Below are 14,635 nucleotides of genomic sequence, written 5' to 3'. Positions count from 1 at the left end.
GAAAATGTTTTCTTTTATTTTCTGTAAAACAAATAGAGCTTTAAGGGAAAATGTTTTTCACTTTTGAAAAGTGAAAAACATTTTCCTTACTTGATCTCTCTTATCTCATACATCTACAAATCATCACCTCTTCCTCCTCTTTCTTCTTCTTCTTTTCTATTTTTATTCGAATCATTTTTTAATTTTCTTTTTCTTTTTAATTTGAATTATTTTTAATTTACTTTTTCTTTTCTTTTTTCTTTTTTCTTATTTTTATTTTCACTATCATGGTCTTCTCCGTTCGTGGCTCGCTGGTGGCCGATTGCGAGCCATCACTGTGGCTGACAACCGGCCAAGTAAGAAGGAGATGGAAAACAAAGAAAAAGAAAAGAAAAAAAAAAAAAAATTAATAAGATTTTAAAAATTAAAAATAATTAAAAATCATTTTTAAAAAATATGAAAAATCCATTTTAAAAATAAAATAAATGAAACATAGTATATGGAGGAAAATATTTTTCTTACTGAACAGCGAAAAATATTTTTCACTTTATTTTCAAGTTTCATCCAAACACTGGAAAATAATTACATTTTCTTGGAAAATGATTTCCTGGATAATATTTTCCAGAAACGCCACATTTTTCGCAAAACAAATGAAGCCTAATTTAGAAGACTTTTTTCCTTTCATGGAAAACGTTTTCCCCAAGGAATTCATTTTCTGTGAAACGAATGCCAGAAAAACCAAAAACGTTTTCCCAAAATTATTTTTCACGAAACAAACAAAGCCTAAATAAATTCATTTTTTAATGATTTATGATTGATTCTTGAAGGTTTGGGTTCATTCTAGGATTAGGTAACACTTATGAGTAGGTGTGATTGAGTGATTCTAATCTCATTTTTGCCGATTATAGTAGACCCATCTTGTCGATTAACGTTTTAACATAAACCTAGCGCTCTTCCTTAAAAGAAACGTGACAACTTTCAAACATATAAGTGAAACAACTTTGCAATTTTTATGGTTATTTTGATAAATGTACTACATTCCACTTTTCGTTGTTTGCTCAAATCATAGTGCCTACAAACATTTAGTTTCTTAACACATTGCAAAACATATTTTCCCTTAGAACCTTTCAACTTCTCTCGCCATTGTGCTCCAAATGGATATGTTCAGATTTTCGAACATATGTATCTTACGTCTTCGCAACGAATTGCATATAAATCTATTGGTATTCATGTTATATTTTAATAATTTATTTCTTGCTCAAATTATTTTGTTTGTTCACGCTTCCGCTTTGTCATAATAACATACATTATATGCTTTTCAAAAATCACATATTCACACATAAATAGAGTAAGGATAGTATATTTTTTGTTTTGTCAAAAGAAAATTGTACTTATTACTCAAAAGGATACATAAGAAGTACATAGAAGCAAATCAAAATAGAACAAAAATATTGAAAAACAAAGAGAATCAACGGAGCACCAGCAAAATTAAACACATCCATTTCACAAAAATGGATTTATCAAGCAAAATAATTGGCAACCGATCGTTAGATTTATTGTCTTGGTCAATAATGAGCCCATGTTGAAAATTATTTCTTCAATAATTACGACATTATTAGTTGGCAGTGCACACCTAAGTTTGCTTCATTTATACCATTGCCATATGGAGACAACCAAAATGGGTTGAATAAACATAGATCTGACATGTGGAAGAGCAAATTTTCATCATTCAAAGAGATGCCAAAACTTATGCAATAATCATAAAAGCTGAAAGCAGAAAACTTGTACATTAAGAGCAATGGGGTATATCCCCAAAAACATATTTATTGAACTCCCAAATCTAAATTGAGGAAAGATAACACCCAGATCTAGAACTAGATTGGAAGAATTTAAACTCCCAAATTGAAAACTATACTAGGAGAAAAGAACTCCCAAGTCTATATCGGGAGTGAAGAAAAAGCAAGAAAAGACAATAAAATGCAAACAAAATCAATAAAAGAAGGAGCGAAAGGTGAAACTAGCTCAATCTCTCTCTCATGACTGAAGGTTAAAGAAGACAATGAAGAGAAAAGAGAAAGAGGGAGAGAAAAAAAGACTTTTTGAATCCCAAAATCATGGAGTTGGTCATATATCAAATTACCATCTTCATAATAAGGAAAAATATATTGTTCATAGATATCCGCATGATAATTTTGAGAAAATCTTTCTTCCTTTTTCGAAACTAAAATTGCTTTGCACTGTGCTTGAGAAATCAAATGACTAATGAATGTAGAACTTGACCAAGTAAAGGTCGGGATGTCGATAGGTATCATGCTAAACAAAACTCATGGCAACTATATCCCTAAATCTATGACTCTAGGTGTTTTACCCACAACCATTTTGACCAAAACTTTCGTGCGACACTTATTGCAATACCAAATTTTTTCAAATGATCATTTAAATATCATATCAACGAAAAATTGATCGCTTAAGTGTCAATTTGGGTGATTCGTCATATGCGGTTTTTTCAATTAAATTCTGATTTTGACATGGCTTTTTGAAAAGACACTCAAGTCCAATGTGGATAGTTTTCTGTTGACGTGGCAGAAAAGGGGCAAAACGACATCGTTTGGCCCTTTAGTTTCCCCAAGTGACTTGAAAATGAACACCTAATCCTTGTTTCTTCTCTTGAAAGCTTGATCAGAAAGAAAAAGATTGAGGAACCATGGAGAAGAAGAGAGAGAAATGGAGAATTAAATTGCTGGCTTTAAGGTATGAAGACCGCTAATTAGCTCTTCAATTTACCTTCTCTTCTCTTTATATCTTCAACTTCTTCATCTATGTCTTCATCTTTATCCGAAGAAATTCAGTCACAACAATCCATTCGTTCAAATTACTATGTTGCTTCCCCTCCTTCTTAGCTCTTGTTCGTCCGGTTAACTGGTACGAGCTTAATTTGGCGTTATTCATCTCCATTGTCAATTTCAGCACCAAATTTTGCCTCAATGTCGCCATTGAAGAACACAACATAATTAGGGTTTGAAGAAGAAAGAAATTACTGCTGATTCGTAGATTTGGGGCAAATAACACTTATAGACGAAGTCGTTTAGGGCAATTCATGCTATGTCGGCGAGCCACGTTGATTGGAAAAACATTAAACTATTGTCATGTCGAATTTTCCAGAAATCCAAATTAGTAATAAAAAACTAAGAACCAGTTATAATAGAGTAGACTACAGGTTCCATATTTGGAACCTACCCGCCCTAGAACTGATCACTCTTAACACAAACATGCTCAAGGAAGAGGTCAATAGAGAGCGACAGGTAAGGCAGAAGCTCAAGCGAGTCCTTTGTGTGAAGCAGCAAAGGCTCTGAGATTGCGTGAGGGCAAGAAAGCGAGCAAAGAAAGAGTCACTGAGCTTGCATCTCTTCACCGCTATTTTGCTAAACTGAGCTTAATGAGAATGAAATAACTTGCTCGTAGCATCTAATTTGATAACCAACTTAAATTTTTAACAGTCAAAGCTCTGCTATTAACGAACTCCTCATGGAACTCTTTGCCACTCCCGAATGCCTCCTTGAGTTTCAGGAATCCTTCCATGCTCCAAGATCAGCCTAGCGGAAACATTGCCTCGTGGAATCCCCAGCCGGTAGCCGCTCCTCCCCAACCGCTGAGGGTGGATATGCGACCAGAGCCGCCATTGGAGTCAAGCTGCATCATCATCGGAGTTGCCATGTTCACGAACAAGCCGCTCCTGTCACTCAGAGCCAGATCGGCCTCTGTAGCGGCGAAGTTCGAGAGGTCAAGGAGATGCTCCAGGAATTCATCGGTGGGAGCTACATTTGGACTGTTCACCATAAGCAAGTGAGAAGAGCATCTATGTGAAATCACATAGAGATAGAGAGAGGGTTTGTGGAGGATTTTGGGATAAATGGTTTAAGTAGGTTGGAAATGGGTTCAAAACATAACTATTTAAATTGATCTTTTTTAGGCTTTTCAATTAGGGTTAATATCCTGAAAAACCTAAAACTAGTACATATGTGATAAATTTATCACAAACTAATTTTTTAATAACCAAAAACCCAAAACTGGTATACATTTGATAAATCTACCCCAAACTAGTATCGTTGTGATAAATTTACCTTTTGTTAATTTTCATTAAATTTTATCATCAAATTATTAAGTTGAATGACACATGACAGTTAACTGGTATACCAATTTGGGATTTTATTCTCCGTGTCTTACAATTACACAATTTTTGTTATTTTTAGTGGTATTAATCTAATTTAACGAAATGTATATTTGTCGCAAATATACCAGTTTTGGGTTTTTTGCAATCAAATAAATAAGTTTATAATAAATTTGTCATAAGTGTACCGGCTTAAGATCTTTTATGATCAGCCGAGATAAATTTATTATGGATGTACCAATTTGGAGATTTTCAGGGTATTAATCCTTTCAATTATAATCATTATGATTCGGCCCGTTAAATTTGACGTGGCTCATATATGACCTATTTCACTAAATTTGAGTTAATAAATGGTTTAGAAACCCATTTTGACAGGTCTACATAAACCCAAAGTGCTTATTGAAAACTGTAGGATCGCAATAATTTTGGTGTCATAACAATGAAAGTGAACTAATTCGTAATAGCTTACCAGATGAGGGCGCCCATAGAAGCAAATCTAATTGAGAGATGTGACTCAATTACTGTCATGTCTTTTCTTTTTTCTCCTTTTGATAACTCACAATCATGAGTTTAGAGACCCAAGAACTTGGAGGTCCACATTATTAATATTTTTTACGGTACTTTTCATAAACGTATTGGGTTCTCTAAACCGGCATGTCATGCGATGATAATCCAATACATGAATTTTCCGTAATCCACTAAATAATATCTCCTCCTTGTATGGTTTGCCACTAAAAATCATGTAGGAATATATTACGCCACCTAACATAATTCAATAATAGTTTTGCTCTCTCTAGAGTCAATCTCAAATTTCATGCCCCTTCATTAACATATGCATATATGTGATGAGAATCGTTCGCTAACTTGTGGCCCGCCTTCGACTGAAACGACAGCCCACCTGCCTAAATACGTCTAAACTAAGGAGACAAACCAATGTCTGTGACGAGTCTGGTGGCCTATTATAAATTCATGATCTAATTTTCTGATATTTTTGTTTGGCATTTCATGGTTATGTGATGCTCGAGCAAATTTTACCCTGGATTGAATTCTCATTCTTCTGGTCCGGTTAAAGCATTAAAGCTTTTTAAATTGAAAATTTTCAATAATCATCCACATGAGTATTTAACGTTTTAGCCAACATTAGCCGAAATGACTAAATTGAAAATCATTGAAAAATTTAAGGCTAAATTGACAAAATCAAAATGTTTATAACTAAATTGGCCACCATACAATAGAGTTATGAATTTTTGAACAAGTATCCTAATGCTCAAGTCAATTTTACACTAGATTAAATATCCATTCTTCTAATCCAATTAAAGCATTAAGTATTTTGGCTAGGAAAATTGTTAAAAAAATCTTAAACCCGTTGCACTTTTGTCCATTTAATTATAAAAATTTTAATTGTGCCAATTGAATCCTAAACTTTTTCACTTTTGCTAATTGAGTTCATCTAACAAACTTTGGCATGAAATCACTAATGTTGACATTGACCATCCTACATGAAAATTCCAATGCTGATGTAGAGAATTTTTAATTATATATTAATATTTTTTTGGGGTAATATATATTAATATTTTTTAATTTCTTCATTTTTCTTTTTTTTCTTTTCTTTCTTTCTTTTTCCATTCCCTTCTTCCCCTGGCCAATCAACAAGCCTCGGCGATGGTTGATAACCAATGCTAGAGACCAAGGTGGGTGAGGTCAACCTCATAGGCCTTGAGCGAGCCTTACCCTTGCCAAATCAACGAGGTCAACCTTGCCCAATAACAACAAGGTTGAGCCTCACCAGGGGCGAGTGAGGCCAACTTGCTCTTAAGATAGGAAAAGTTATAAAAAAAAAAAAAAAGAGAAGAAGTCATAAATATATTATAATGATACTAATTTAATTCTAAACTTTTCAATCAAACTAATATCTCTAAACCTTTTTGCATTAATACTAATTCAGTTCACTCGGTCAATTTCAGTCAAAAATTGCTAACATGAACTCCAATGGTCTGACGTGGCATGAACGACATTGACCTGGAAATTTTATTTTTAATTTTTAATAGATATTTTATCTTTTTCTCTTTTCTTTTCTTTTCTTTTTTCTTTTTCTTCAGCCTTTGGTTGGTGAGGTTTCCGGTCAACCATTGCCGGCCATAGGCTAGTCTGGGCGAGGGCCTTCACACCTTAGTCGAACAGGCGAGGGTGTCAGGCCACTGCCCAAACCCTCACCTATTGGCCAACAAGGACTGTGGCACCCTTGCCTCGTCTAGGCAAGGGTGTTGCAACCCTCACCAACCATGAGTGAGGGCCTCTGCACCCTCGTTAGCCATAGGCGAGGGAATGAAGGCCCTCACCCAACACAAGTAAGGGACTCTATGCCCTCGCTGCCAATAGGTGAGGGTTGCGGCCCTTGTCTATGGCCAGCAACCTTGTTGGCCAATAGTGTACAGAAAAAAAATGAAAGAAAAGAAAAGAGAAAAATAATAATAAATTTTTAAAGAATATTTAAAATTTATAAAAATCCATCCACATCAACGCCGGTTATGTCAAATAACCTAAATTGGCTTGATGAACTGAATTTGTACCAATATGAAAAGATTTATGACTGAATTTGTCCAATTGAAAATTTTAGAATTGAATTGGTACCGATGTAATAGATTTAAGATTTTTCAGGTACTTTTACCCACTAAAGGCCCAAGGGGTGGGCTTCGCCAAAAGCTAGCAAGGTTGATCTCACCCACCCTCGCCTCTAGCTAGTTGCGGAGGCTTAACAACTAGCTAGAGGAAGAAGGGAGGGGAAAAAAGAAAGAAAATAAAATAAAAATTTTAGAAAAATATTTAAATATTATTAAAAAGTCTCCATGTTAGTATAGGTTGCACCATGTAAGATAGCTAGTAACCATAAGTCAATAATTTCTAGTTAAAATTGGCCGAATAGATTCAAATAGCAAAAAGTGAAAATGTTTATGATTCAATTGCATAATTCAAAATTTGGACTAAATTAGGAAAAGCATATTAGATTTAAAACTTTTCGGACAATATTTCTCATTTGGCCAAGCCTAATTGTCAAATTATTGTAATTTGCTCCTGACTTGACATGATCAGCGAAATTTCTCGAGAGATCATGAGAGAGCTATTTATAACAATAGAAAGTCATGATAGGAATTCAACTCATCTTAACATAATTTGGGCAACAAATCTATGATTATGTAGGGTTTCTCTAATGTTTACCAATGAAGAAAGCATGTAATAGTTGAATAAATAAAAAAAAAGTTTCGCATGATTATCTGCATCATTCTATTAGACTTATCGGCATTGTGTGCATATGCCGAGATTGATTGAACTAGACCTTCAATTTAGGTTGACACAAGATAAGCCACAGTCATGAACTGAGCAGCACTTTATCGCCCTATTCCAATGTGAACTATCAACTATTTAAGCATAGGTATCTTTATTGGGATGCCATCTACAATACATACATATACGCACATGTGCACATATACGAGGTACAGATTGAGCAAGTGTTGAATGTGCGAATGTTATTCGATTGAAATAGTTTATGCAAAATGGCGCGAGAATTGGTGACAAAGCAAATCTAAATATTAATGGCGCAATTCATAAACTAGTTGATTTATTTTCTGATTACTTTCGATGATGATTGCTCATCACGGACCGAATGTGCATGGCAAAAAAAAAAAAAAAAAAAAAAAAAAAAAAAAAAAAAAATCCTGAAATTACATTATCATCAGGAGGGAAAAAAATCGATGGATCAAACTTGGTCTATGCTGAAGTGGTGGTTATTTCAGAATGACCAAATTTGCTCCAGATATGATGGAGGAGGAGAGAACCTAGATGATGAGCTCAAGCCATCCAAGCGGAGATGAACAGCTTGTGAAGTCTCACTACTGCGGTAATTGGGCAGCGGGTGACGGCCAAATGCCACCTCCGCTGCCTCCCTCGGCGGCAACATATGACATGCACGATAGCGGCACAAGACATAGCCCCCGGCTTTTAAGATCTCGGGTCGTCTGTTCGTCATCTTCATCCTCTATCGGACCCTGAAATTTTTGGTATGTGACTACCATTAATGAAGTGTTTCGTGTGAAATGGTTCGATTCACTGGCTAAATAGGCTAATAAAGTTCATTAAAACAAAACCTAGCTAGAGAAATCTTCAATTAATATAGCCAATTGATCAAATTCCTAACAAGGTGATGAAAGATCTACAAATGGAAGTGATTTATTATGTCTTACCCGTTGCCTCGATCGGTTGGCCTCCTTGCGGGAAGCCTTCATGTATGGCACGCTTAATGTCTGACAGAAACCAATTGTCGGGTTAGTGCCTAATTAAGAAAATCATTTCATAGAGAATATTCTTTGGACAGTCTAGCCTGTAACATTTGCAATTTATGTAATCAAGTCATTTCCATACTGACGCCATCAAATAATTGGCATGACATTATTCTAGTCATAAAATTTGGACACATCATGCTGATCTGGCTTCACATCAAGAAAAGAACCCAAAAAAATAAAAAAAAATAAAATACAAAAGGTCGAATAGATCACGATCCTTTTTTGGAGGTGAGCTGAAGTAGATGACAAACCGAAGAGATCTTAATTGGAACAGATGGTCGGAATCATGTAAATAGATTAAGGAATTATCTAAATCATCTCTCTCTATGTGGGCTCTCTGTCTATACATCCCTTGCCCATGCAAACCCATCCACCGCCACCAAGATGGCACACGGTTGAAACGGAGGTTGCAATGACAAGGGCCGACACGGTGGAGAAAGTCAAGAAATCACAATTAGACCCACCAAACACGTGGATTGGATCAAGTCAAAAATAAATTTAGTAACTCATATCTCCCCCAATGCATAATCCATATTATTAAAACACTCTCATATTTAATCCAGTACATGAAAAACCCATATCCAAATTCAAGTGAGAGTGCTGAGTGAATAAGCACGAGATCAAGTGAGGGTGAGAAAGAGTAAAAAGAGAATCACAAAGGTGGATTGGGTCTAAGTAAATTGTAAACCCATCTAACACTCATATTTTTTTATTTTATCATTGTAAACTCATTTATAACTCATTTACTAAATATAAGTAGTTCATAAAACAACTCAAGTTAACTCATTTTGACAAGTCTAGTTGCAATGAACTGATCGGCCTTTTTCCCACCCTCTTGCTTATAGAAAATTATAAGTACTCAATGCTTAAATATGTGAATGATTCTTCTATATATTTAAACAAATATATACATCATAGGTGACCTTACATAAAACCATGTGCCTGGATTAGATGAACGATACATATTCAATTCCCCACGCCATCAAATGATTCCATGTATAAACCATCTATCTAGACTTTGGCCTACTTGAGAATGGTTCTCTGGTCATTCTAGAAAAGTGAAATATTGGAATACCCATTTGATGCCCTGTCAATTTGTGGATGGACTTTATAGACTAGTCTAGTTTCTCTATCAACAATATTTGTTGAGAGAGAGAGAGAGAGAGTTGTAAACAAGACATCACTTTGTAAATTAACATTTTAGACCAGCCTATCTAATCCACCTACATTATTTATTGAGAGAGAGAGAGAGAGAGAGAGAGAGAGAGAGAGCTTGTCTCCATTTAATATGCAAAACAATATGGAAAGACTCCTTGGACTCTGATTCCGATGAATGGAGTTAAGAAATAAATAAGACAGACAAGGTGTGCAGAGGAAAGAGAATGGGGAAGCAAGTACCTGGACCTGGTTTTGGAGGAATTTGATGTATCCAATAGCCTCCATCAGTACGGATGCTGTGTCTGTCTGAAATATTCTCCATCCCCCCGCCAACATGCACAAAAAACGCACGCCGTTTCACGCTAAACTCAAACAGAAAAATAGAGCTAGTATCTTGCCCTACAAACATGCTCTTTCCTTATCTTGTGCTGTGCCTTTTTTCCCCGTGAATTGCAGATTTTGGGGTCTGAATGCCCATATGGGAAATGACAACGCTCGGAAGCTGGAACTCGGCACATTTCATTTGAACCTCAAGAATTACTTATCAGCTTTGTGTATATGGCTAGCTCAGTATTTATTCATTTTCTTCTTTTTGTAGCACTTTGCTGTGCAATTCCAAGTTGGCTATAATAACCCGAATAAAAATTTTATTCTTCTAGAGAATATCGGTTTATGTAACCAACATTTCGCTTTCTTTTCAAAAGAACTTTTTTTATATCGAATGCAGTTGAATAAGAGATGGCTTCGGTGTAACCCAGTAAACATATGACACTAGATTAACTTTTGATTCACACAACCCCTCCCATTTGTTGCCACTATAATGGAGAACATTACCATCTGTTGCTTCACCATCAGGCACCACAATGCATAAAGACGACTAGCAAGGACCAGCGACCCCTTGCCAGCCAAATTCTTCTGAGTATCTGTGGGTTATGTATGATACAAAACACTTACACACACATATACTTCTTGAGTATATGCGTGTGTGAAGTTTCAGGCAAAATTTGCATTCAGAGTTCTCTAGGTCTACTGCAATGATCTAAATACAAGCAGAAACATTCGACACTAACCTTGCCAAAGGGGGCTACTAACTGTTGCAGAGCTGCTATCCTGTCCCCTAGTTTCTCTTTCCTAACCTGGTCCACATTGTTGCCGCACAAAATAGTGTAAGCATTCTGGAAATGAAAATGGACAAACCTCATTGAGAAAATCTACCATCATTAATTTGGAAACCTTAAAAGGTGCAGAAGCAGCTCTTGTCGACTGATCTACTCTTGTTTTCTTGGGAGCAACCTGATGATGGGGGCCACTAGTCTTGTTAGGCTCCAGAGAACTGCCGGGTCTCTTTGCCTCTGTTGTCTTTGTAGTGAAAACCGGAGGTATCTTCATTTAAAAGAATTGCAAGGGGTCAAAAAGATGTTCGAATTCGTAACTGGAATTGAAAAATCTACACATGGAAACGGCATAGTAGTTCTGACCTAAACAAACAAAAAAAGAAAAAATGACTGTCCAATAGCATACATTACCAAAGTGAAATTTTCTATTTTCTTCCACTGAAACCAGTGGGACTAACTTACTAGTCCCGTCATAATCTGTGCTTGCTTTCTACAAAAGGCTTTCCCCAAATGTGGTAAGGTGAATGATGATTCCTAGAATCAAGTCTCTTCAGCTTTCGTTCTCATGTATAGTTATGGATGTTTACATGGATAATCCATGCAAGCACAGCAATATAGAAGTGCGTATATAGCTATGTAACATACACAATTATTCTAGTTAAGTAAAAAGTCGCTATTTACTTTTGGTTCGGGAAAGTCCTTTTAGCTGACTTTCTTTTCAATAAATAAAGTTGGCATGAGAGGATGATAGAGGTGTAAGCAGGCTCCGTCGCTGACAGTCATTCTTTGTAATCGTTTAGTTTATTCAGAAGGTGAGGTTGCAAGTCAATAAATTGTCAACAAGTTGTCCGTAATCGAATGGGTACTTTTGTCCATACTCTTAGTTTGTTGAAGTTTCGTAAAGGAGATACAATTCTGCAGTAAAAATGCCTTAGCATCCATTTGACCTAACCAAGTGGAGAATTGCTTTAAATGGACAATCAATTCCATGGAGAGAGCATGTTATTTTGCTAGAAATAGTGGAAGTGTGAAATGCATATCCTTAATTTGCATTTATAGCCTAGGAAGAAAGGATCACACTTAAGCTTTTTAAAGTAGATGTGGTCAGCTAGACGATTTTTTGATGGTCTTCAATCTAACTTTTTATTTGCAATGAACTTAAAAAGAAACACATGGGACAGACAAGATGTTAATAAATACTAACATGTCCAATGTGAAAAAACCATTAAGAAAGTTGAATAATGCTAGGTAATGAGATAAAACAGAAAGAAAAATTCATAAGCTTATTCATTTTCACATGGCAGAAAACACGACAAGTGAGAAATCATACTAACTTACTCGATCATGATGTTGGGCTGATTGCCGCATTCGTTGAAGGCCAAAAGCAAAGCTTTCTCTATTCATTCCAAGATCAGTCCCTTGCGTTGTATTTGCAATACCGCCACTAAATCTTCCATTCAGGGGATCAAATGCTGGAGAATTTATGTCCAAGGAGCTTGACATTGAACCCCGTGATTGACTAAAATTCGAAACATCAATGCTTGGATGAATCTGGCTGAAAATCCCTGGTTGAACATAGTGTTGAGCGCTTGGATAGAAGAAATCTCGGCCGGGTGAGTATGCATTAAGGTTAATTTGGCAAGTGGAGGTCAAAGTCTTGAGCATGAGCTTCTGGCTGAGTTCGCTCAGGTCATCCCTCACCTCATCAGTGTTCTTCACGTGACTTGTGCTGTGATATAGATGCAAATCTTCAATGCCAGATTGAGTACTGTTGAGCAGGTCAGTAAATCTTAAAGAGTCCGAGAGCTCTTCCTTGACACCATATGCGAGGTCTACGTTATTGCCGAATGGTTCAACTGATGAGTTGTTTCTTGTCAAGTGAGATCCAATGTCGATTTGGACTGAGGAACTTTGGAGAAGAGGGTTGAGAATACCATGTTTCGGAGTTGGATCAGCTCCAGAGTTGGCTACTATAATATTGGAGTTCAAGTAGTTTCCAGTAGTATTCCTGCGCATATAAGCATCCCGAAACAAAGTACATTAAGCGCTAAATAATGATTAGCACTAGTTAGCATGCCAGGAAATTCCCAATTATTTTATCTAAGATTGTATTGTTATGCCAAGGAAAGTGAAATGGAACAGCAATGAAGCTAGTGTTACTGCTTGTTTTGGAGTAGAAGTGTCATAATGCCAAAGAAATAGTAGTAAAGTTCATTTCTTTTCACCGAGAATCACTAGCTAACCAAGGAAGTAGGAACCCCACTATCAAAAACTTCCCCAGTAAAATCTCGATTGGTACATCAAATAAAGGGGGGAAAAAGAGAAGAGGAAGACATTCCAAGAAGATTAAGCTGTACCAACTTCATGATGGCACATATGTCATTAAGCAAAAGTTGTTTGTGTCTGTGTCTGTGTCTGCGTGTGTTTGTGTGTGTGTGTGTGCGTGAGAGAGAGAGACAGAGAGACAGAGAGACAGAGAGAGAGAGAGAGAGAGAGAGAGAGACAGAGGTTGTGTACTTACAAGAAGCTGGTGTTGGGTGTCCAAGAATGGGAGTTATCAACTGATCCATAGCAAGAGGGGCTGTCTAAAGAAGAAGAAGAAGACGACCCAGCATGGTGATCTTGGAATTGATCGTATTGTTGATGGAGATTTGCAGACTCCATGGATTTCAAGAATGACTTTTTTCTTAAATAAGTTCTTGAGAATCCCAAGGATGAGTAATTAATACACTTACAAGTATCTCGGATGTAAGAGGAATCTCTTGCTGATCAACACAGTCTCTCAGGTGACACCCCCACATAAACTCAATGCTTGTCCTCCACTCTCTCTCTCTCTCTCTCTCTCTCTCTCTCTCCACTTTACTCTTTCAGAGAGATTTCATGTAAAGTATGAAACTTGAAAAGAAAGGAACAGAGAAAGTGTAGATGTAGTCCATCTACAACTTTAATTATAGGGGTTTTTTTTTTTTTTTTCAGGAAGACTTTTTATCTGTTTCTCGGCATGAGCTTGATAAGCCTCTCTCTCTCTCTCTCTCTCAAACACAGCTTTGGTTTCTGGCACACTGCAATTACAGGGAGATGATTATGCTGGACTAATGCCATGATTAAGATCCATGCCTTCAATCCCAAGGCTTTCCACCCAGTCTGCGAATGGAAATGATGGCATCCACTCCCACCCTCTCTCTCTCTCTCTCTCTCTCTCTCTCTCTCTCTCTCTTCTCCCCACATGTCGATGAAAACCCTTTATATAATTACCTTATTCTCTCTCCTCTCTCTTTCTCTTTCAGTGTATAAAGGGTGGTGGTCGGTACAATCCCCTTCTCCATACTTATCATGATATGTTAGAATGCAATCACAACTCGTTTTCGGCGAGAGCGCATCGAACTTGATCAAAATACAATCCCAAGACTTCACCCTAAAAAAGCTAGTTACATGGACCTTACAGGACAAGAAGCGGTGATATGATCGATGTGATTCATGTCTATAGAAAAAGATTGGAGAAAAGTTTTCAAGTTCGCAGACTTAATTATATACTCTCGAGCTGAATCCCAAATTATGCCTAACAACACATGAATTACTATAGTGTAGAAAAAACCTTAATTAAAACATGACAACCTCGAATTTCTGTAACCATGAAACCATCGTGAAGGAAAAGAACCGTGTCAAATGCCCAGAAACTGACAATTGTGCTTTTATTATGAGCAAGTAAATTTGATTAATTTATAAAGTTAATAACAGGCCTCATATAATCACATGTTTAGTCCATAAATATGACTTGTGCATGCTTTATTAATGCGACCTGAGTTCATAACAAGCATTTATTATGGGTCACAAGATGCCAAACGTATCCATAGTTTCTTCTAAGGATTTCTCATTTG

The 14,635-nt window shown here is 36.4% G+C and overlaps 1 protein-coding gene across 2 annotated transcripts; it reads right to left on the bottom strand.

Moving 5' to 3' along the window:
- Positions 1 to 7,728: 7,728 nt before the first annotated feature.
- On the bottom strand, positions 7,729 to 13,956 carry LOC104448996 (transcription factor bHLH110). 2 transcript variants are annotated; one of them, XM_010062975.3, is made up of 7 exons: positions 13,279 to 13,954; positions 12,096 to 12,765; positions 10,876 to 11,025; positions 10,713 to 10,778; positions 9,883 to 9,948; positions 8,386 to 8,445; positions 7,729 to 8,190 (listed from the first exon to the last, which is right to left on the bottom strand). In XM_010062975.3, the coding sequence occupies exons 1-7, from the start codon at positions 13,419 to 13,421 to the stop codon at positions 8,035 to 8,037; spliced, it is 1,311 nt and encodes a 436-aa protein (XP_010061277.1). In that variant the 5' UTR covers positions 13,422 to 13,954; the 3' UTR covers positions 7,729 to 8,034. The 2 variants fall into 2 exon arrangements, with proteins under 2 accessions (XP_010061277.1, XP_039170150.1); XM_039314216.1 differs by having other exon boundaries at positions 8,038 to 8,190; positions 9,883 to 9,958; positions 13,279 to 13,956.
- Positions 13,957 to 14,635: the final 679 nt, after the last annotated feature.

The sequence above is a fragment of the Eucalyptus grandis genome, chromosome 6, assembly GCF_016545825.1.
Source record: "Eucalyptus grandis isolate ANBG69807.140 chromosome 6, ASM1654582v1, whole genome shotgun sequence".
Taxonomy (NCBI): domain Eukaryota; kingdom Viridiplantae; phylum Streptophyta; class Magnoliopsida; order Myrtales; family Myrtaceae; genus Eucalyptus; species Eucalyptus grandis.
This window is presented reverse-complemented; position numbering and strand designations above follow the sequence as displayed.

What these genes read in the sequence shown, in the direction of transcription:
- LOC104448996 (XM_010062975.3), bottom strand. Translation starts at nt 13,421, where the DNA reads ATGGAGTCTGCAAATCTCCATCAACAATACGATCAATTCCAAGATCAC. An exon ending in ACACCCAACACCAGCTTCTT is followed by an intron (nt 12,766 to 13,278) that starts GTAAGTACACAA and finishes TTATATGCGCAG; the next exon opens with GAATACTACTGGAAACTACT. An exon ending in TAGTAGCCCCCTTTGGCAAG is followed by an intron (nt 9,949 to 10,712) that starts GTTAGTGTCGAA and finishes AGAATATTTCAG; the next exon opens with ACAGACACAGCATCCGTACT.